This window comes from Phascolarctos cinereus, unplaced genomic scaffold (assembly GCF_003287225.1).
Source record: "Phascolarctos cinereus isolate Bilbo 61053 unplaced genomic scaffold, phaCin_HiC Scaffold_5;HRSCAF=322, whole genome shotgun sequence".
NCBI lineage: Eukaryota > Metazoa > Chordata > Mammalia > Diprotodontia > Phascolarctidae > Phascolarctos > Phascolarctos cinereus.
The window spans coordinates 107,799,904-107,824,658 of record NW_027555958.1 but is presented as its reverse complement, the minus strand read 5'-3'; the positions used below and the strand labels follow the sequence as shown (position 1 = coordinate 107,824,658).

The following is a 24,755-nucleotide window of genomic DNA, read 5'->3' as shown; positions in this document are numbered from 1 at the left end:
TGAGCAGAACCAGGAGAACACTGTACACAGGAACAGCCACAATATGAGATGACTGACTTTGATAGACTTAGCTCTTCTCAGCAGCACAAGGGTCTAAGACAACTCCAAAAGACTCATGATGGAAAATGTTAACCACATCCAGAGAAATAACTATGGAGTCTGAATGCAGATGGAAGCATACTATTTGGTCTCTTTTTCTTTTGTTGTTTTGTTTTATTTCTTCTTTCTTGTGGTTCCTCCCATTAGTTCTAATTTTTCTATACATCATGACTAATGTGAAAATATGTTTAATAGGAATGTCTATGTACAGCCTACATCAGACTGCACTCTATCTTGGGGAGGGGGGAGGAAAAGGAGGGAGAGAAATTTTAAAACTCAAAATCTTATGAAAGTGAATGTTGAGAACTAAAAATAAATAAATAAATAATTTTTTAAAAGCCCAATCATGACATTATAGTTAATCAATTCAACCCACACTGTCCTCTATTCTCAAATTCCTTCCACTACCTCCTCAACTCCAACACAAGGGCTACTTAAAAGAGATGGCAGAAGTCACACAACAGTGTTGACTGGATCTACTACAAATTTTTGTTAACTAACTTTAAGTAGGCCCTCACTGATGCAAGGCATTCTTTTTTATTCCTCTCTAAATAATTCCCTACTTTACTCCCCACAGAATCAATTTCAAACCTTTTCTCTCATCAAGCTTCCCACAACTTCCCTTCCCCCCTCTCAGCTCAGGATCTTAATTTGACTGGGAAAATGAAGCCATCTGAGCACCCTCTTTCATTCTCTTCATTTTAAGACCTCTTGATGACATCTCATGTTCTCCTGTCTCTGATAATGAGGTCACCCTTCTCACCAAGGCCAACTCCTCTGTATATGACCTTGATTTCAACCCTTCCTATCTTCATCAGGAGTTTGCCCATTAACTCCCTTCTCTCTCATATCTTCAATCTCTCCCTATGTAATGATTCTTTCCTTGCTGCCTTCAAACATACCCAAATCTGTTCTTTACTAGGCTCTATTCTCCCTTCAAGCTGTCATCCCATATCTCTTCTCACTTAGGCAAACTCTTAAAAAAGCTATCACTTATCACCTCCACTTTCTCTCCTCTCATTCACTCTTTAACCTTCTACAATGTGAATTCTGACCTCATCACTCAACTAAACTTGCTCTCTCAAAAGTTACTAATAATCTGAATCGACAAATCTTACAGTCTTTTTCACCACTATTCTGAACTTCTCTGCTTTAAATAATGCTATTGCCTACCCTGTCCTCCTAGATACTCTCTCTTTTCTGAATTCCATGACATTATTTTCTCTTAGCTCTCCTATCTGTGTAGCTGCTCCTTCTCTGTTTCCTTTGCTGGATCAGTAATATCCTGAACTGAGTGTCTTCCAAGCCTCTATCCTAAGCCTTCTTCCTTCTCTCTTCACTCAGTCACTTCAACTTCTTCTGCTTTAATTATTATCAATATGCAGATGATTCACAGATCTATATATTTAGCCCCATATCACAACACCTCTACTAAACTTCTTTATTTCTGTCAAAGGCACCACCATTCTTCCAGTCTTCCCGGCTTCCAATGTTAGTATCATCCTTGACTCATGACTTTCCATCCCACAAATCTAGTCAGTAGCCAGATCTTGTTTCTACTTCCATAACAATCCTCACATCAGACCCCTTCTCTCTACTGAGAGCCACTGCTGTAGTTCAGGATATCAACACCTCTCAGCAGCCAGGTGGTGAAGTCAAAAGGGTGCAGGACTTGGGAGTCAGGAAGATCTTATTTCAAATTCTGCCTCAGACACTCACTAGTTATGTGACCCTGGCCAAGTCACTTAACTTCTGTCTGCCTCAGTTTCATCATCTTTAAAATGGAGATGATGATAATCTATAAAGTGGGGATAACAGTAATGTTGTGAGGATCAAATGAGTTAACATAAGTAAAATTTTTGAAAACTTTAATGTGCTACAAAAATGCTAATTACACTACTGTGTAACAGTCTCCAATTTGGTCTTTTTGCCTCATGTCTCACCTCCCCCCATCCATCTTCCACAAAGCTGTCAAAGTGATTTTCTTTTAATATAGATTTGACCGTGTCACTCTTCTATATCAATAATTCTCTATTGCCTCTAAGATAAACTCCAGTGATTCCCTGTTGCCTCAAGGATCACATATAATCTCCTCTGGCTTTTAAAGTCCTCCACAATCTGGCCCCAACTTCTCTCTCCAGTTTGCTTACACATTACTCTTATTTCTGATCACCACAGGCCAGCCACACCAGCCTTCTCCTTGTTCCTCATACATAGTACTCCAGCACCCATCTCCCTGCCTTTGTGCAACCATCACTGCTGTGTGGAATGCACTCTTTCCTCACCTTTGCCTCATAGAATCCCAAGTCACAGGCCAAGAACCAACTTTTACACACTTTTCCTAACACCAAATCCCTCTCAACTGCTTAATAGTGTCATCCCTCTCTAACTAGCTTGTATTTATTTGAGATTTAGTGTGTGTCTGTGTGTGCGAAACCACCTACACACATATACACATACATATATAAGTGCATGTATATGTATGTATGCATGTTTGGGGGGTTTTGTGTGCGTACATATGTATATGTATGTACGTACCTACCTGTTGTCTCCCCCTCTAGAATGCAAGCTCCTGGAGAGTAATTTCATTTGTTCTATTTGTTCCTCCAGCACCTAGTATAATGCCTCACTCATAGCAGATGTCTAATAAATGCTCGTTAACTGATTAAGACAAAAGGTAGATTTTATTTAACATAAAAAAAAATGTACTACCCCTGTGCTCTATAACTAAAGCTTAGATTTAAATGAGAGGTCCCAAATCAGTCTCTACCATTCTTTCTATTTCCAAGTTACACTCTAGTAACCAAACATTACTAACAAATGTAATGTAAGTGATTTCAATTCCTATTATTAATTTTACCTAAAGTGATTCAATATAGGTAGTTATTAAACTACCATTATTAAAGTTTTGCTTAACATAGTTCTCACAAAACTAAAATATTGGCAAGTAGTAATAGTTCAAATATAGATTTTTAGATAGAAATTACCTGGAATTATAAAGTTGTAAAACTTTTCCATTAGTTTCTGGATCAGCTGATTGGCCTTTTTCATTCTTCCACTTCCATCACTGAGAAAATCAGGCTTGGCTAAGCCAGCTTCCAAGAGATATATTGCAACCTAGAGAAACATATTCACCAATAATATAAAAAGTTCAGAATATACCAATATTTAAAAAGGCATTATGGGAAAAGAGGAAAACATGCTCAATGAACATGATTGTTCTTTATCATTTTTCAATGAAAATCTCAACACTGCTTTTTTATAATTATGTTAGATTTAGTATCTATTCTATATATACTAATATGCAATATTCTCTTTACCATAAATATCAATGTATATATACACAGATATTTTCCCACTAAAATGAGAAACAAGAGGTGACAGGGAAACATATAAATATCTATCCTGGTCCTTGGAACTTTTCATTATCTTTAAAGCTCTCAATACAACAAAAACAACAAAGCTGTTACATTCATTTACTAAAGAAGGATGACTCATCCAGAATTACACAGAAATCAGTGACAAAGTAATTATAATCTAACATTTCTAACTTTTTTCTTTTAGCAATTCCTCAATTTTGAATCAAGACTACTACTTTATGTTTTTGAGAACTCCAGGGGAAATACACAAAAAAATGAAGAGGAAATTTAGGATTTCCTTTTCTTTCAAGTATTTATTTTGGGACCTATGCAATTTTCGTCTAAAAGAAAAAAGGAAGGCAGCTATTGTGCTCCCATTTCAATATTATTATTTATTACAGAAGGACAGGTAGGTGGCACAGTGGATAAAGTGCTGGGTCTAGAGTCAGGAAAACTCATCTTCATGAGTTCAAATCTGGCCTCAGACACTTACTAGTTGTGTAAGCTTGGGCAAATCACTTAAGCCTGTTTGCCTCAGTTCCTCATCTGTAAAATGAGGAAGAGAAAGAAATGGCAAATCACTCCAGTATCTTTGCCAAGAAAACCCCAAATGGGGTCACAAAGTGTTGGACACGAGTGAAACAACTGAACAACAACATTTAATACAGAATGTTAGTACATCAGGATGTCAACAAGCTTTCATCCCCATCAATGGGGGCTGAAAGAAAAGAAAGATGGATGTTAGATTCCTATAAGAAAGCCAGCTGACGTGCCATTCTGGGATATACCTAGCCTGGATTAGAAACAGAGGGAAGCATCTGGGCATTTTATTTTTTTACTGGTAATCTACCCAACCAGAAATAGAGAATTCTTCTGTTCTTCTCTTTATTTTCAACGTAACTGATCTCACTTGCTGCCTCTGTTTCAACCCAGAACCTCATTACTGTGTTTATGACCTTTCCTTGATTAGTGATCCTGACTGCTCACTTGGAATGACTGTTTGACTTTAGTTTTCTTAAACCAGAATTGCGCCCTCACATTAATTAGACCAGAAAGCCTCATAAAGAAAAATGAAAAATGTCAGCAAAAGGAGACAGAGAAGTACTGGTTAATTCTTCTATTTCTCTATCCCAGCCAGAGGGGCAGCAGCCTGTTGCTTCTTTAAATCAAAACTGTCTGACCAGGAAAGAAAAAATGCTTGACAAACACTTTGGGTTACTTTTCCAAATGAGAAAAAATGGGGTAAGAGATATGGTAATTAAACGCAAGGAAAACTTCTTAACTTTCTTCTCAAAGTACTTATGGAGAAATATATGAAGGCGAAAATACTTTTGTAAATATGGTACAATAATTATAGAGGCTGCACAATAGAACATAGGAGTTAAGGTTTTAAGTATTGCTCTAATACTCAACAGCCATACAATCTTGGGCAAGTTAAGTAATCTTTCAGGCTCAAAGTCCTCAGCTGTAAATGGGGATAATAAATATGTACACTAACTATCTTCCAGGGTTGCTGTGGGCAAAGTACTTTGTATACTACAAAATGTTATTTTAAAATGTGATCCATAACATAATGACAATAGGCAATTAGTATAGTTATTATAATAGAGATGAAGAAGACTAGGCACAGAGAAAATTAAACTCAGTAAAATGAATGACAAAGCCAAGAACCAAAGGGATCATTGTGTTTACAAGCCACAAATTTTACTTATAAATGTTATAAACCATAAGTAAAATGTCACTTTTAAAAATAACAAAAAAAGGTTTTTAAAAACTCAAATCCACAGAAGACAAACTCCTGTTATAAGAATAAATTCCTGTACTTTCAGAGGCTAAAAAATGATTAATGGATGATGGACACCATTTTAGTATTTTCTACCTTAAAACAATAGGATCCATCCTAATATTTGTGCACATTTCTTGTTAAGAACTCAGTGAGTTTTCACTTTGATTTGTCTCTACAGGAAGTACAAGATATCACTGTGGTAAAGTTTTGCACTGGCCAGGATTAGTGACAATTATTTGGATTTTTATGATACTCTTCTTTTGGAAAGCCCAAAGAGAATTTGAAACTTTAGTCAAAATAGCCCATAAATCTTTAACACTAACCAAAAACCCCCAAACATATTCGATTTCGAGAGAGTAAATGCTTGTATAGACAGTTTGATAAGGTAGAAAGAACAATGAATTAGAAATCAGGAAAACTGGATTCTAAACTTGAATACTCTGCATTCTCTGTACTGTCCTCTCTGCCCAGAACACTCCTACTCCTCATCTCCCCTATGGTTTCTATGGTTTCCTTCAAGTCCCAACTAAAATCTCATCTGCTGGGCCACCTCCCGTCGCCCTGATGAATATCTGCCCACTGGACCCAGATGGCTCTGGAGGAGAAAGTGAGGCTGGTGACCCTGCACAGCCCTCCTTCACTCAAATCAAAATCAATTGCAAGTCATGTCATCAACTCCCTGATGTCATGGTCCTCTTTGAGAACAAAAGTCAAACACAACAACAAAATCTCATCTACTGTACAGGAAGTCTTTCACAACCCCTCTTAATTTGTTCCTACTTATATGTAGATTCTTTGTACATATGTGTCTGCTTGTTCTCTCCCCTATTAGAGTGTGAGCTGGGACTGTCTTTTGCTTCTTTTTGTATCCCCAGAGCTTAGTACAGTGCCTGGCACAAAGTAGCCACTCAATAAATGTTTATTGACCTGTTGTTTCTCTGTGTGACCTTAGGAAATTAAGTCTCTTAACCTTGTGTGCTCACTTTATTCACCCATTAAATCAGGGTCTTGACTAGAGATTATCTCTAAGGTCCTTTCCAGAAATAATATTCTATGAAATTTAGTTTATGCAAGGTTTTCAGAACTTTTTTTTTAACCCATAAAAACTTATTGCTAAGTTAAGATAAATTATTATTGAGCACCTTGATGGTTTGAATCCCTTCAGGTCTGTGATAAAGTTCTATTATTCTCTTCTTTTGCAGCCACCTCAGATCTTCTAACATTTCATTACTGAAGGATGATTCCACCAAAACACTCTTTTCGGAAACAGTGTCAGGCTCTTCAAGTCCTTCTTGTTGGTTTTCCACCTCTTTAGACTTTGGATGAACAGAGATCTGCAACTGATCACTTGAATCTGCTGTCATTAAAGTAAACTTTCTTTCATGAAAACTTTCAATTAAAATCTCCTCAGAAAGAAGCTGTAGAGTTAGCTCACCTAAAAATGCTTTCCAAGAATTAGTTAGGTGATAAGGGGAAATGACAATATTTAATTTTACAAATAAAGATGGCAAAATACAGGCAGTTTCCTCTTCATCTGTTAATGAAGTCACTGACTTCAAACATCTTCTTTTGGTCTTGTGCTCTTCTTCCTCCTCTGGACTATCATCTTCTATAACAATTAAAGGAATAGATGAGGAACTTGGGCCTGGGATAGGTTCTTCATCATCATCATCATAATCATCATCAAGGATAATCACGTCCTTTTTTCGGTCTTCGTGCATATTCCAACGGAGTTGTTGCTGCTTGTCCTCATCCACCCTGACTGGAGGGGCACGCTTCCGTCGACTGCTCATTCTGAAGGTTCTTATGTGAGCAACACAAAACCTAAAAAACAAATATAACAGGTAATAACTGTCTCATTCCACCAAAAGATTTAGATCATGAGTATGCTGTCATATAAAAAATATAACAAGAACTCTTTCATGCTCATAACCTAGTCTCTGTTGGAACAAACAAAGCAAGAGGTTTTTTTGAAAGTCAGAAGTACTACTAGCAAAGATATAAAATACAACCAATATAGTAAATACTTTTTAGAATTTAAATGTATTTTAACATATAAATTTAGTGAAATCATTTTGATTAAAATAATAAAATCCCTACCAAATAAGTACAACTTGTTGAGGAAGCCAATTTTCTCAAAGACTTGTGAAAAGCTTGTTTATGGTAATGGGCCATTCCTTTTCCCATCACTTAAAAACAAAAAAACAAGCAAACAACAACAAACACTTCAATCCCCAAAATATTTCATTTCAGTCTTAAAAGGCAACCAAAATCTTCCCCTAACCCAGTATTAAATTTATAAAAACTGAAGTCGAAAACCTTATCTTCTTGCTAGAAGGGATAACTAGGTAAGAAATGAAGTGATTAGCAAGGAACGAGACTTTTTAAAAAAAAAGTCAACCAACACTTAAGCGCTGTAGGTATCAAAGCAACCAAAATGACTCCATTTTGTAAAATCCTTCCATCTTGTCCCTGGTACTTATGTACTTCAGGGTCCTGTACCTTCTTACTAACAGATATGGCAACTTCTTTCCCAAACCATGAAACATTTTAAAGGTATGCTGTGTGATACCCATGAGACAGCCTGAAGCCACCTGTAAAGTCCCTTGCTTCTTTATTCCTGATCTCCACAATCTGTAGATCCTCTTAATCACTGTCTCATGTGGACTGACCATGCATGAATACTCTGGATGATTGCTATTTGTTGAACCTCATTATAAGTTATTCTAATTTCCTTTGAACTTTGGTATCTAGATTAGTATCTAGATATGTGCCTATACTGAAAGTTATTCTGACTTGTCACCCATTGTTCTCAGCCCTGCTTATCAATCAGTGTTGGGGGAGGCATCACCCAGTCTGCAGCTTTTATATAACCTGCTATCCAGCATGTATCCCTACCTGTCAGCATCATCTTCTACCTGTTAAACATCATGTACAGGCAACTGGGGAAGAGCTGAAATGCAATGGCTCATCCCCTTTGCCTGACATGGACCTATCCTAACTGTCTTTATCTCATTATGAAAGTTATCAATAAAAGCTCGCTCCATCTTGAAACCCTTGCTTATCTCCAGTGATCAGTCCATCAATGTGATATTTTTAATAAACTCTTCTAATTCTCTTTTTCCTGAGCTTTGCCTCATTAATCAAGATGAAAGCTGCAACAACGAATTTTCCTTTTAACACCTATGCATACAAAGCATAGTATTAGGTACTAGGGACATACAAATTTTTTCTTTTTTTTTTTTTGGCTAGGCAATGGGGTTAAGCGACTTGCCCTGGGTCATACAGTTAGTAAGTGTTACATGTCTGAGGACGGATTTGAACTCAGGTCCTCCTGAATCCAGGGCCAGTGCTCTATCCACTGTACCACCTAGCTGCCCCGACATACAAATTTCTAATTAAGACAGTACTTATCTCCCCACCTATGATAAGTTACAATCTAGCAAAGCAATATGGTAGGTACAGTGGAGAAAGCCCTGGTGTTGGAGTTAGAAGACATGAGATTCCCAGCCAGTTACTATCTGGGCAACCCCTCTTACTTTTTGCCTGCTCATCTGAATAATAAAAAGGCTGGATTAGATAACAACTAAATTCTCTTTCAGCTCTGAGTCTATGATCCAATGAACTCAGGGAATAAAACATTCACAGATTTAATCAGAGTATAAAGCAAGGAATAGGTAGGTGTCTTAGAAGACTACAGGGGTCAGTTAATGTTAAGTGTATCAGAGGCAGAATCTGAACAAAGTACAAGGTGAAGTCAAAGAAAAAAAAAGGTAAGTTAATTGACAAAGAGTTTGGGAAAGACTACAGAGAGAAGGTGACATCTGAATAGCGCTTTAAAGGTTGGGTTTAGTCAGTCTAGGAAGAGGGAAGATTTTACAGGCACAAAGTATTTAATGAATAAATCAAAAAGCAATTATTAAGTGCCTATTATATACCAAGTACTGTACTAAGTGCTGGGTATATGGGTGTTCAAGACTAGCAGCTCTGGCCTGAGGGCTTGCTAAGCCCTTTTCAGGGCCGTTCCTCCACCTTTGATGTTCACCTGGCATTCAACTCTCACCTGTAGAAGCTGTAACACGTGCAGCGTCTACACACTAGTAAGTCATTTCAGCAGACAGGCTAAACCAGGTTGAGGGCAACTGAAAACCCATTAGTGAGTTAGTGGAGTACCTACCCTAAGCATGTGAAGAATACCCCCCAGCAGAATGTCCAGAAGAGAACAATTTGTTCCAACCGCCATGAAGGTAGTTGAAGCACAGCTGTGGAGTGCTGAGAGCTTGGTTAGGCATCAACTGCATCCTGGGGCAATAGACAGTCAGTCCTCCTGACTTTTGTCTTGCCACTGAAGTTCAATGACTCTGCAAGACAAAGTGAGGCTGACGACTTTGTGCAACTCTGCCTCACTTAAATCCAATTCACTCAGGAGTCAAGATATCACCCTCTTTGAAAATGAAGGACAAACAACAACAACCACCATCACTAAGTGCTGGAGACAAAAATACAAACAAGCAAGATTGTACCCTTACCTTGAGTGTAAGGGTACCCTTACCCTTACAGTGTAAAGACAGAAGGCAACAAAAACTGGGGGTGAAGAGGTAGATGCAAACTCTATGGCATCCTGATCAGGGGGTTCTGAGAAAGGTCAGTCAGGCAAAAGTTCACTCATCAGAGCCCATAATCCCAGGAACAGAGTCTGAGTTTCAGTGGGAAGTTAGATGGGGAGGGTGGCCAGGTTTGGAAATAAACATCACAAAGAAAAAGGAAATTTCAGGGTATGTTTAGGGAACAGAGTAGTTCATTTTGGTAGAAGAATAGCGTATGTAGAGGAGAATAATATAAGGCTGGAAAGAGAGGATGAATAATTGGGGAAAGTTTTGAATGCAAGGGCAAAGGAATATGAATTTTATTTAGGAGGTAATGTGGAATCACTGAATATTTTTAAATATCAGAGTGATATGACCAGATCTATGTTTCAGGTACTATTCTTCTCCCTCCTTGCCTCCTCCCAAGCCTATGAAGCAGTTTAGTGCAGAAGGAGGAAGAAAAAGAAGTTTTTTTTAAAAAAGAGAGTTAAATCAATTGGTAAAGGATGTAAAATAGTGTCTTTTTCATAAATAATCTGATGCCTGAACTAGGAAAAAAACTCTGGTTTAATTAAAAACTGCTAAAATATGTATGTAAGGAAACACAGCTGTTATATGGAAGTTGGGCAATTCGGGGCCGATAATGAATTCCAGCATTAATATAAAGGTTTGTTACCTTATAAATGATATAGGGTGATGTTTCATTTGTAAATGAATAGTTTGTATTAAAGGGCAGAGAAAGAACTTTCATTTATTAAAAACTGGAAAACTGTGATTGTGAAGAAGCACAGTTTCAAAAAGAACTCAGAATGAGATGCTGGGCCATGTTGAAAACGGATAAAATAGCTAGATTTGCAGGACATTGTGGTCCCTTGGATCTTTTACATATAATTATTTTAAGACTATGGTAAAATTTTTAAAATGAGACATGATATAACAATTTTGAAGACCAAATGATAGTTTAATATGGAATACTGATTTCACAGGGGAAATTTAATGAGTTTGTTACCTCAAAAATGAAAGGCTCTTGTTCATTTTGCTCTTCATTATTTCATTCAAGTTTTTCCATGTTTTTTCTTAAATCATTGAAGTCATCATTTCTTATAGGACAACAGTATTCCATCACAATCATATACCACAACTTGTTTGGCCAATGGATGGGCATCCCTGCATTTTCCAGTTCTTTGTCATCACAAAGTAAACTGCTACAAATAGTTTTAGAACATATAGGTTCTTTTCCTTTTTCCCTAATCATCTCTGGAAATAGACCAAGTAGTGGTATTGCTGGGTCAAAGGAATAAGTTTAATAACTCTTTGGGCAGAACTCCAGAGTGCTCTTCAAATAATGAAGAGAGAAATGAACAGAACCAAGAAAACATTGTATACATTAACAGCAATATTGTTTTAAGAGTGATTTTGAGTGAATAAGTTATTTTGTCTATTATTAATAATACCCAAATTAACTATAAAGGGCATATGAAGATACTATCTGTATTCAGAGAAAGAACTGATAAACAGAAGTATATAGAGAATAAGTTTACACACACCCCCCATTTATATCTAATGATAGCCATCTGTGGGGAAGGGAGGGAAGAAAAAAGGGGGGGGGAAAGAAATTAACATGATAATTTTCTTGTGTATTTGAAAGGAATAACAAGTTGTGCATAGTAGATTTACTGCAAACATCTTTTTTTTTCATGTACTATGTTATGGAAATGCTTGTTTTATTCCATAAATTAAAAATATAATAAATTAAAAGGAAAAAAAGTGAAAGATCAGTCAGTTCCAGAAGGCTTTGATTTAAGCCACTGAGGGTAAAGGAAACTAAGGCTGGTGTGAAGAGACTCTAGAAGCTGGCAGAATATGAAGACTCAGCAGAAGATTAACAAGTATAGTTTTGTAGGAACTGTTTGAAGACACCACATGGAGAACAGTCAACTTACAAGAAGGCTTATGCTCTTAGTTCCTGATGGGTTGAATAAAGAGTTAACTTCCAGTTATTTCCTTTCTGTGACATCTAGAGCTTAGGAGAGCTGAAACTTTTCAGAAGTAAATACCTGTTGTTTTTTGCTCACCCACTCTGGTTTGTGACAAAGAAGGGAAGAGAAAAGAGTTATGCAGGAGGTTTAATTAGACAGTGCAGATGCTAGGTTTGTGTGCCTTGATCTGAGAGTCAATTGAACTGTTCTTCTGTCAGCTGTCTGCTTCCATCTGATTGGACGGCAGTACAACATCCTGGTGAGTAAATAGCTGGGTTTGTCTTTATGTGCCACAGTCAGCCTGATGAGCTCTGCAATTCTCAGGCTTAAAGAAAATGGTTTTAACTAAGTCAATAGAGTAAGACTTGTCTAATACTCATTTAAAGGTAACTATGAGCTGAAAGAGCTTGTAAAGATTACATCAGTTTGAGACTAGAAGAAAAGAATTGCCCAGAGGAGAAGAGTTAGGACTAGCAGACAAGCTGTTAGGAGAGAAGAGACTTCACAGGGGTGCAGATGTTCTTGAATGGACCACTGAAACCAAAGCCAGCAGTCCCTAGTAGTTATCCTAGGCATATTGGTTTTCCTCCATCATGTGCTTCACTGGTAGGTTCTTGTAAGTGTATATTCACTTTCTCCCAAAGATATTAGGTGCAGAGGTGGGAGAGTGACCCAAGTTTATACATGGATTGTAATTTTCTTTAATATGTGAGTATAAGAGGTGGTAATGTTATTTCTTTTGTCTTATTGTTAATTAAATAGTTATATTTAAGATCTAAAAGTATCATCATTATGAGTGACTGTTTACTTCCCTTTTTATAGAAATAGCTTCTGTCTTCTGTTTATAGCTAACATCCAAATGTTTATTAACAAACCATTAATGTACATATATACATACATATGTTTATGTATGTAATATATATGTACACACATATATATAGGGGGAGAGAGAGATTCATATGGATATGTATCTATGTTTGCCTAACGGCTCGCAAATTAATCAAAAGCGTTAAACTGACATGGAAGGGAGAGGGAGAAAACTGACTACATGTATCTACCATAGAATAGGTAGAAATTCAGAAGAATATGAGACAAAATTTAAGCAAGGAGTCAGTGATAAAATGCATGGCTTCAGATGCTTAAATACAAATCCATAAAGTATGGATTACAAACAAGGAGTACTGGAGATACTAATACAAGGAGACAAATTTGACCTCATGGCATTAAGATTTGGTGAGATGGTAGCCATTACTTCCTTATTTAAAAGGAACAGGATAGGCAAAGGGGGCTAGGAATGAAATAGTACTGAATATTATAAAGATATACTAATGTACTGAAAACTGGAGGACCAATTATAGCAGAGAACACCTAAGTGAAAATCAATAGCGGAAGAAAAAGAAGCAATACTATTATCATAGTACTGACCACATGGACAGAATGAAGAAAATGATGATAAAACACTGGCCCTGGAGTCAGGAGGGCATGAATTCAAATTCGACTTCAGACACTGACGCTTATCAACAGTGTGACCCCAGGCAAGTCACTTAACCCCAATTTCCTTACCTCCCCCCCTCCCAAATTATGATGAATTCAGGAAATAGAGTATAGGTTGGTATGGTGGCATGATTACTGAAGTTATACAAGAATTGGATGTCTCAGGGAGTGTTCTCTAAGTAATTTTCTAAAATAACTTCATCCTTTAAAAGATAGTAGAATCAATGAGAATTGCTAATCTAGACCTCGTTTTTGCCAAGAAGAAACTGGCTGCTAAAGTGGAAGTAACAGAAATTAGATGGGAGAAGGGAGCACTGAATCTTAGAGTTTGTGACAGGGGAGAGGAAAGCTGGGAATGATCTGACTGCTGTTCTAAAATTTAGGTGTTGCCAAAAAAAAAAATCAGTCAACAATCATTTATGATTTATGTTTTATTGTTAATAGCTAGGCACTGTGCTAAACAATGGGGATCAAAAGAAAAAACAAACAAAATCCCTGAACTCAAGGAGCTTACATAGTAACAGGAGGAAAATGTGTGTACACACACACACACACACACAGAGCACATTCAGAGTAGACAGAAAGTAACCTTAGAGTGAACAAGACTGCTGGGGGTATTGGGAATGGACTCCTAAAGCATTTGATCTGAGGCTTAAAGGAAGTAGGAGATTCTAAAAGGCAGAGGTGACCAGCAAGATCATTATCGGGAAAGAGTAGGGTATCAGCACAAAGGCATGAAGCCAAGAGATGGAGCATAGCATATGAAAAACTGCAAACAGGCCAATATGGGTAGACAATAGGGTATGTGGAGGGGAGTAATATGTACAATTTCAAATGGAAAGATACAATTTAAAGGGAAGATAGGAACCTGTAGCTTAAAATTCTATGCCCTCACATTCTAGACAAACTGTCCTATACACATACTACATTTTAGGTCCAAGGCTCAGATAACATTTCTGGCAAATTTGCCAATGATTCAAAGCCAGGAAGGATGGTTATCAATACAGTGAATGAGTGAAAAAAAAAAAAAAGAAAAAAACCTTGGCAGGCTAAAACACCGCACCAAATCTATTAGGATGTGTGTAAAAAAAAAAAATATATATATATATATATATATGTACATATGTATATTGAGTAAATGTAAAATCTTATACTTAGATTTTAACAATCTATTCAACAAGTATAAGATGGGGGAAATGCAGCTAGATAGGCTGTCTTTAAAAGACTTTAGTAAGTTAAAAGTGTGCTATGGCAGCCAAAAAGGCTAGTGGTTTTTGTTATGGTTTGGTTTGGTTTTTGGCGGGGGAGCATTAAGAAAGGCATAGTAGGGACTTTTAATAAAAATGACAATAAGAAAGCTTACACCTACACAATCATTTTAGAAACAATGGAAAAAACACTGTATATATTATTAGATTTCTTTCTTTTCCCCCAACATAATCCTCCCTGGGTCACAGCTCTAACAAGCAGTAGTGGCCTCTCATACCCCTTCTAGCTTGAAATTTATAATATCACAATGCTATGACAGCTGTGTAACCTAATGCAAGTAAATTATTAAACTCAGTGTCAGTCCCCTCATCTGTAAAATGGGAGTTAATAATAACAACACCTATCTGTATTACCAATCACACAACATACCAATCATATGATTGCTGTCAGGATCAAATGATCTTATATATGTAATTTGCAAATTTTAAACACGACACAATGTAAGCTATTATTAACTGATGTAAAGTAAGCTGAAACAGGAAGAATTCAAACAATGACAATAACGTAAAGGAAAATATCACAAGAATGAACAAAATGCAATGAACAAAAACTGAAACTGAACACTGCATAATTATACTTAACCATGACTGCCCTGAGAGAAGAATGGAAAAATGGCCTCTTTTCCTTCACTGCAGAAAGGATTATCAATATGGAATTTTTCAATATTGATAGCCATGGAGGTCATGCTACTTAGTTTTACTAAGCTGTTTTTTTTCCTCCTGTTTCTTTTGAGGAAAGGCACTACCTGTTGGGAGGAGCTCTCAGGAAAAACAACGTAGAAAGTGGTACTTGAATGGATCCTTGAAGGGAACTAGGCAGAAGAGGCAGAGGTGAACAGTATCCTTATTTTAACTTCATTCAGTAAGTTAATAAGCTTAAGTGCTTACTGTGTTCCAGGTATTGTGCTAGGCACTAGGGTACAGAAGAAGACAAAAACATGGTTATTGATTTCAAGGAACCATTCTAATGGAGGGGACAACAAGCAAACAACTAGATACATTTAAGATGTAAACAGTGTAAAGGGGAGGTAATCTCAGGGAATGGAGCAGAAGTAGAAGGGAGGGGTTGAGATCAGGAAAAGGCCAGGAAATATAGGTGAGGGAGAGAGCATTCCAGTTATGGGGGGGCCACAAGTGAAAAGGCAAGAGATATGTGTAAGGGAAAGTAAAGAGGACAGTGTCAACTATATCTCATTTTATGTGGAGGAAAGTAAAATGTAAAAAAACCAGAAAGGTAGAAAAGGGTCATGTTATGAAGGGCTATAAAGGCCATAGAGGATTTGATATTTGATCAGAGTAAGAGAGGGCAGTAATAGGAAGCCACTAGAGTTAACTGATTAGGTCAGACCTGCACTTTAGGAAGATTACTTTGACAGCTGAGTATATAATGAGGTTGAAATCCAGGCTGTAGAAGGTCTACAAGAGAATGAGAAGAGAAGTAGAGGCACTGTAGGGTTTCTCAAGGAGTTTACCTACAAAAGGAAGGAGAGATATAGAAAGAAAGCTAGATAGGTGAGGGTTTTTTTTTAATTTTTAAAACAACAGGCATTTTTGTAGGCAGCAGGGAAGCAGCCAGTACTCAGAGAGAAACTGAAGATTAGTGAGAGTGGGAACACAGAGGAGGAAATCTGCTGGAGATGATTTGATGATATGGGAGTAAGAGTGAATGTGAAGGGGTTTGCCTTGGCAAGGATAAAGGCCATTTTGTGCAGAACCAAGGTGGAGAAGGAGATAGCAGAGGAAGACGTCAGTGATTTAAGTTGAGTGAGTGAAGAAGAGGGAGCTCTCCTTAAGTGGTCTCATTTTCTTTTCAATGAAATATTAGACTAGGTTCTCTGCTGAGAGGGTGGGATAAGGGAGTGCTTGAGGAAGGATGAAAAAGATTTGGAAAAGCTTCTGTGGTGTAATATTTTCATACAAACTCTAAAGAAGGATTAATATTCTATGGCAGGCCTGCATAACATAAGGTCCGGGCTACTTGCAGCCTGCCAAAGTGGCCTGCAGGTGGTATGTTGTGCAGGGACAGTTTTACATCCTCAACATTTTTCTTGGGGTGGGCCAAAAGGAGGCAGACCAAATGCTGTGCAGGCTTGATCTATGGTCTATACTAAGGCTGTAGGTATGGTTTGGATGGCTGACAATTCCTGTGCATTGAGTAGAAGTTTGATGATAAATGCTGCAAACAACTTTTTAAAAGTTACTCTTAACTGTTTTCTGTTATGATGAAGGAATTGGGAATCTTTAGGCTTAACAGGGGTTGGGGTGGAATAACTATCTTCAAATTTTTGAATGACTATCATGTGGAAAAAGGATTAGACTTGTTCAGTTTGACCCAAAAAAGCAGAAATAAGAACAAGAACTAATTTGCAAAGAAGCAAATATCTGCTCAACATAAAGAAAAACTTTAACAATTAGAACTATCCAGAAGTGGAATGAATTATCACAAATGCCAACGAGTTCTTCCTCATTGGAGGTCCTGAAGCAATGACTGTAGAACTGTTTGTCAAATTGTTGTTGTTGTTTGTCCTTTGTGCTCGAAGAGGACCATGACATCAGGGAGATGATAATATGACTTGCAATTGACTTTGATTTGAGAGAGGGAGGGCTGTGCAAAGTCACCAGCCTCACTTTCTCCTCCAGAGCCATCTGGGTCCAGTGGCCAGATATCGATCAGGATGACTGGAGACAGCCCAGGATGCAGAGGGAGACGTTGGTCCTTTTAAGCTAAAGCCTTAAGGTTAGGTAGAACTGAGGCAAAGAAGAGCCTCTTTTACCTAGTCAAAAAAACAAATCAGTCCAGGAGGGGAAGATTCTCAGTGTTTCTGGCCAAAACAGAAACAACTGCTATTTATGTTCACTTTGGGCCACCAGAGTCAATGACCAAATGAGTTTTGGGCTGGGACCTATTGTTGCCCAATCAATGCGAGCCAGAGTGATTTGGGTTTAAGGCATGGTCCTTAAAAAAGACATCTAGCCCATAAACTCGAAGATATCTTTTGAGGTTTCAATGACACAACTTTATTTTCCTTTGGGCAGAGCACCTCCTGGTAAGGGTATGATTCTCTATGTGGACAGAGGGAGAGCAAAGAGGGAGAGAAGAAGGGAAGGAGGAAGGGAAGTTAGGAGGGATAGAGGGAAAGAAGGAAGGAAGAAGCTCTAAGAGTTCTAATCAGACCTGTGCTGGAAAGTTTTGATTTGGGGTGGGGGTTAAGAGCAAAAAAATTATTTTTGTAGCTAGGCCCTGATCAATGACAGCAAATTCCTTATGAACATGACTGTAATCTAGCACCTGCCAAGGGCTTAAGACTCCGAAATACTTGAAAGTAATAAACTAATAAACACATCAATTACCTATCTATTTTTGTAGATTCTCCAAATTCTCTCTATGTCTTAAAAGAAGGGGCAGCTAGGTGGTTCAGGGGATAGAGTGCCAGGCCTAAAGTCAGGAAGACTCATCTTCCTGAGTTGAAATGTGGCCTCAGACATTTACTAGCTCTGTTACCTCAGGCAAGTCACTTAACCCTATTTGCCTCATCTGTAAAATGAGCTGGAAAAAGAAATGGCAAACTATTACAGTGTTTCTGCCAAGAAAACCCTCTTGGTACAGATTACTTTGTTGGTTATCAGATCAGCAGATATTATATTATCTCATTAACTGATGAAAATACATATTGTGAGAACTTGAACTTAACACTTTGCATTTCTCCAGTTTTGAGGAGTACTAGAAAACTCAGTTCCAAATAAACAGAGCAGTTCATTTAAAAGGGAAGATAATGTGTTTTTGTGTAGACTTAACCTTAATAAAGTATAAAGTTTACCTCTGAAACCCTGATGACTGGTTCAGAATCTTTTTATTTATTTAAGATTTTGGTACTACCCTCTTCCAAAAGGATTTGAATTGGTTTTCATTTTAAACAGGATGTCAAAAAACAATTAAGGATAGAAAAGAATGTAGAACATTAGTACCTAAATTAAACTGATAACCACTGAGCTCTGAATTTGACTCTAGAATTTCTTGGCAGTTATCTGTTTTAGATTAGAGAAATGATTATGTATTCTACTTTTAAAACACCCCAGTGTGCCTCAAAATATATAAAAATGATGGCTTCCCAAATAATTATATTTTAAATAGTCACTCTTAAAAGAATACAATACATATATGCCATTGAAGTACTTTTAGGAAGGAAACTCAGAATGATCTAACCATGGTGAGGTCTGAATCTAAGTCTCAGATCAGGAAATATCAGATTTTCTTTTGAAATAATGTAAATCTTCAGCCCTGACATCAATTTTATGATTGAACTTAACACTGCACCCACAGGAAAGACAAAACTACTGAATGAGCTAAAAATGATTTCCCAGCTCTGACCCTGTTTAATCTTGATTCAATCATTTCAATCTTTCTGTGTCTCTGTTTGTACATTAGCTTTTTTTTTTTTAAAGAATACTTAATTTTGCTCTACTTTTCTGAAATGTTGGGAAAATTAAAGAGAGAAAAGAGCTTTGAGTTTCTTCTGGGGGATAAAGGCACTATATGGAAGGTTTCACTGTTATGCACTGTAGAGTACTTCTAGCTGTGGTCTAATCTCCACTGAGGTAGGGTAACAATATTCACTGTCATTTGAGAGGTGCCAGTGTAAGCATGAGAGGTGCCAATGTAAGCAGTGTATTTTATTTCTACTTCAAAGAATATAAAGTAGGAAAACATACAAGGAGACACACTCAAAAACATCGCACCTTTAAAAATCACGCTAGTCTAAAATAAATTTAAGCCATTACGTTAAGACAAAATGTTTGTTAATTATTTTTTTCCCATAAAAGAAAACAGAAAGGGGAAAAGAAGAGAAATCACGTTTAAATGCACAGTACTAGTAGTTTGTAATTCTTGGGATAGGCTTGACAAACACCATATTTCAGCTATTTGTATTACAGTAAATTAACCAAGGAAAGTGATCTCGCACCTAAAACTTAAGATTTCAATGTAACACGTAAAAAATCTGATCTTTAATGAGTTTTCTGAAACAACTATTGATTTAAAACAATATTAAATTACTTTATTTCCACTTTGGCCATTTCTACTCTTCCACTGGCTGTAACCAAAGTTACCTATACTGATACAGAAAAGTTATTATTATGAGTGAATAACATTAAGAACGGTTTCCAGTCTTTCACCATTCTATATTGGTGTTTTTAATACCTCCAGTGAAAGTCACAAGTCAAGTTAATCAATACCTATAGAAAAAAAGAAAGTAACCAAATCCAGTATTTCCATCTTGTTGAACACAGCAAGTGCCATCGGTAGTGGGATTACAAAGCAGTATATCCTTTAACTATAACACCATCAGGTAAATAAATGCAGGGGTTTGGGGGGAACCCCCCCATTATTTTTTCCTTTTCAATAAATCCATCAATTCCAAGGGAGCATATAATAAGCACAATATTCCCGAAAGTTCAGATGAGTTTAATTGGACACCAAGAACTGCTTTCAGATAAGAAAGATTGTTCGGGGTCCAAGTCTCTTCTTTATCTAGACAGAGCACAGAATAATTGCCCATCTGGCTGTCAAACTCCAGCCCAGACTAAGCAGCAGTATGTCCTCAAGATAGTAGAGACTCACAGTTCCCTGCGGGATCGCAATGTATGTCAAGGCTATTTGACAACAATGCAATCGCCTATAAAGGCTGTATGTGGCTTTTTAAAGTCCCAGTGCTCCTCCGGGGTGCTTTAAAAAGCAAAAGCAAAACAAAAGCCTTCTCTCGGCGAGTTCCCCCTCCCCGTTCCCCCAACGGAAAAGCTCTTTAGGCAGTTCCTCCCACAAACCCCACTTAGCCCTAAGTAAAAAAAGGCACCAGGGGTAATAAGGCTTAGGAGTGGGGTGATGGATGCTGGGGGCAGCTGCGGGGATGCAGGACGCCGGCCTCCCCCGCCCCTCCTCACTCCGCGTCCTCGAGGCCGCTCCGGGCACCAGCAGCCCCCACCGTCCTCGGTCCGAAGGAGGTGCCTCGCCTTCCCCTGGATCCCCGGCCGCCGTCGCCAGGTAACCTACCTAAAAGTGCTGGCGGCGCTACGCCGCTCTCTTCTCCCAGGCTCTCCAGCCGCCCTGGGCCGCTCCTAGCACCGGGGCCGCGCGGAGGAGCTGGCGGCCGGGAGGATCTCTAAGCCCGTCCGGCTGGGTTGTTACTTGTTGGGGCCGCTGGGCTCGCGCCCCACGGACTTCCGCGGGGCGCGTGGGGTCGGGAGGTCGGGGAGAGCGCGCGCGTCGGGGAGAAGCCGCGGCGGCTCCACCTTCCATCACTCGGACCGCCTACCTCCCTTCATCCCGCCCCCTCTCCGCTTCCCGTCAGCCTTCTGCGCAAGTGCCAGCCAGAGGTAAAGGGGCGGGCGGGAAAAGAGCGCTAGTCTCGCGAGATGATGTTCGTCGCAGAAGGGAGGATGGGATGGGGAAGGCAGCGGAGGGGGCGGGGCTTCTTAGGGACTGACGCTAGTTGTGTAAATTACAAGCGCAGAAATTTGGGAAAACTTGTTCTGGTTCAAGTCGTTAGTTTTTTAGAGCAATGACTTGTTAGATCTTGATGGAAGTTTCCCCTTGATCTAGTCTTTTAAAAGAATGACTTGGGAAGTGATAATAACCATGCTAATTTCTATAATGCTTTAAAGTTTATAAAGAGTTCATTTTGCAACAATAGTTCTGTGAGATTAGCAAGCGCAAGGAAAAATAAACTTTCCCCATTTAAAAGAATGTCTTTGGAAATAATAACCATTCCCATTTCTATAGTGTTTTAAAGTTTACAAACTGTTCACTTTGGTACAGCAGCTCTGAGAACACCAGGCCAAATTCAGGAAGGCTTAAGCTCAAATGTGGCCTCACTCACTAGCTGTATGACCCTAGGCAAATCACGTAACCTCTGTTTGACTCAGTTTCCTTATCTGTAAATTGGGGGTAATAATAGCATCTATCTGCCAGGGTTGTAAGGATGAAATGAAATAATTGTAAAGTGCTTAATACGGTGCCTGGCACATAGTAAGCACTATATAAAGATTAGCTGTTGTTGAGATTAACTAGTACAGGGAAAATTTTCCCCTGATCTATTCTTTTAAAAGAATGGCTTGGAAAATAATAATAACCATTCCCATTCCTATCGTGCTTTAAAGTTTGCAAAGTGTTTTGCTGTATGATAATAGCTCTGTGAGATTAGCTGATGCAAGGATTTTCTATCTGTTTTACAGATGAGGTAACTGAAGTACCCAGAGGGGGAAAAGTTAGTATCTATGTGTGAGGGAAAGTCTCTAACCTCATAGAATCTTAGGATCACAGATTTAGAGCTGGAAGGAACTTTAGAGACCCCAACCCCCAACCCCATTGGTAGAGTTCACGGTGAGAATGCAGTTTCTCCTAAATCTGAGGAAAGGTGTTCATAGCTATTGCACAAATACTCATAGACTCATAATTGGAAGGAACTTCAGAGGTTAGAGACCAACCTGTACTTCATTAATGCCTCTAAAAGACCTCATCAAATGGTCTTTTGGCCTTTGACAATCTACTGAGGGGAATGCCACCAAAACAGTCTTTTGTTTAATTCTAATTATTATAAAACATTATCCTTGATGCAAACTTCTTGAGGGGACTGTAAAGCTCATTAGGTTTGTCCCAGAAAGAATTGTGTCTCTTACCACACAGGAAAAACTCTGAATATTTCCCACAACCCCACCCTGCTTCATCTCCTCTCCCAGAATGTGGTGAACAAAGACTTCACCTAAGCCATAGAAAGTTTTTCTTCCTGAGAGTTTTTGAGCTTGCCTGGCCATTCTAATTTCTATAATGCTTTGAAAGTTTACAAAGAGTTCATTTTGTAATAATAGTTCTGTGAGATTAGCTAGTACAAGGAAAAAACTTTCCCTTTTTAAAAGAATGTCTTTGGAAATAATAACCATTCCCATTTCTGCAGCGTTTTAAAGTTTACAAAGTGTTTACTTTGGTACAGCGGCTCTGTGAACACCAGGCCAAATTCAGGCCAAATAATGTGTGACAAAGAAAGAGGAGGCACACATCGGGGTTCCCCACCCCCCGTGAAGAACTCCAGCATGAGCCATGGTGCCATGATAGAGAGCTGTGCTGGCAGCAGCAGGGAATTGCCAAGGGAGAAGATTTGGGAATGTAACTAACTGGAAATTTAGGTAGATTTTGTTGAGAGCATTGAATGCCATTCTAGATTCTCTTTTCCTGACCCCCTCCCCCCCCACCACCACTTTGGTTTTTCAGTAAAATTCTTTTTAATTTTGCTAGGTTGAGAGTCTGCTAGAGTTTCCAAATTTCCTGTGTGAGGACCATAAGCTAAGAGAGTGAGAAGATCCTACAGAGTATACCCGGGACCATTATTTCTTGAGATCCTCTGACACAGGAGACAAGTTACACTATCTACCTTAGAGTACTGTGGAAAATCCAATTTTTAAGTCTCAAAGCACTAATTAGTGTGAGTTATTATATAAATTGCTGCCTCAACCACTGACTTGTACATTTTTTGAAGAACTTGACTTAGAACCTACATTCCACTCCCTCCATTGGTAGAGTTCAGGATGTGTAGGTGTGGTGGAAAGGTAGTTTCTCATAAATCTGAGAAAAGGTGCTCATAGCTGTTGCATGAATAGTCATGGAATCACAGCTGGAAGGAACCTCAGAGATGATCTAGACAAGTGGTATCAAACTCATGTAGAATCTAAGGCTCCTAAACTATATGTAAGGATCTCTCAGGTAGCATATTGACTTAGAAAACCATATATTAATATTATCACCATGTTCTGAATATTGTTTTTGTTTTTGTTTTGTTTTGTTTTTTGCTATGTACTGAAAGAACTAGATACTTAATTAATGACAGGCATTATATTGTATGTTACCCTAGAGTTTGATTTTGAGCCTAGTAAAAACTTACTACTTATTGAGTCAGGCTGCTCACTAGTACAAGACAGGTGCATGTACACTTCACGTTCTAGTCAGCCCTGGGCCCCACATTTCCTGATTACACATAACCAGAAGGTATCATAAGAGCCCAACAGCAAGGGTAGGATGGGAGTAAACCTTTCCAGGTTACAGAGTAACATAGGATGCCCAAGAACCGGAAATAGTCCCAGGGTTGCAGCAAGATGACCAATGGTGGTCTGGTATTATAGTCATTAGACATAAGAACAAATTGCCTGGCGTTGTCCAGGATCCACAATCCAAGCTACAGTGACCCACGGAGTTAGCAAGAATTATGTGCTTTACATCAATAAGTTTATAGTATTAAGAAATGGTCCAGTGAAGATTAAATATCTTGGTGTGACCAATCATGAGTATACACTTAACTAAGCAGTTGATTAACTAAGATGGAGGAATAGGAGGAAGCAGTACAGCTCAGTTACTTCTTACAACTCCTCCATAAAGATCCAGAAGATGCACCAGGAGGAGTCCTATCCAGGAAAAGTCCCAATCACTTTTCTAGCGCAAGTCAGTATGAGAGAGATATCCATGGACATTGGGATGGAGTCTATCAAGGAATGCACTGCAAGGGGCCTTTAAGTTGGGGCAGCTAAAGCAGAGCTGAACCTATATCTATGCATTAGAACAAGAAGAGATCACAGGTTGAGCAGAGGGTTCTGATGCTGTGCAGGGATCAGGAACAAGTACCAGCTGGCAGTTGTGTTACACATAACCCCACTGAGTCACGAATCCAGTGCAGATGGAGGAGGGGACCAGCATCTAGAAGTGGTATTCCATAGCAAAGCGTTCATGGATTGAGGTTGTATACTAGGCAAAGAGCAAGAACAGAAGCAAACAGCAACTATATGGCTCTGGCCCTGAGAGAACAATAGGATCTCAGATCCAGTACCTAGCTCAGTCTGTAGCCTGCAGCAGAACAACCAGGGTAGTGAGGGAATTTCAAGCAAGGGAAGTCTGCAGTTCTGTCACTCTGAATCTACAGAGCTTTCCATCTGGCTGATAATAGCTGAGTATAGCTGCAGTGTACTGGAGCTCCCACTAGGGATAAGGCTATATAGTTTTGCTGCCCAGACCAAAACACAGGTCAGTAACTTACAGAATTCGAATCAGGAGGGCAGCACTCAGACTTTGCTTGGAATCAAACCACTTCGAGTGCACGGAACACTTGAAGATTTCTATATTTAGCTCTCTCTGAGATCCTTGATAACAC

The 24,755-nt window shown here is 38.6% G+C and overlaps 1 protein-coding gene across 5 annotated transcripts in view; it reads right to left on the bottom strand.

The window, feature by feature from the left end:
- The window catches only part of SHPRH (SNF2 histone linker PHD RING helicase), a 151,209-nt gene extending 130,391 nt beyond the window's left edge, over positions 1-20,818 (bottom strand). For 3 of the 5 annotated variants that reach the window (XR_013486922.1, XR_013486923.1, XR_013486924.1), the window contains exons 1-3: positions 20,618-20,815; positions 6,387-7,068; positions 3,087-3,216 (exon numbers count right to left, since the gene is read on the bottom strand). Coding sequence is in view for 2 of the 5 variants with exons in the window: in XM_078155081.1 (XP_078011207.1) it covers positions 3,087-3,216; positions 6,387-7,037 (781 nt within the window). In the remaining 3 variants the exon portion in view is untranslated. Of the gene's footprint in view, positions 1-3,086; positions 3,217-6,386; positions 7,069-20,617 lie in introns of all 5 variants that reach the window. The other 2 variants (XM_078155081.1, XM_020986555.2) reach the window with 2 other exon arrangements.
- Positions 20,819-24,755: the final 3,937 nt, after the last annotated feature.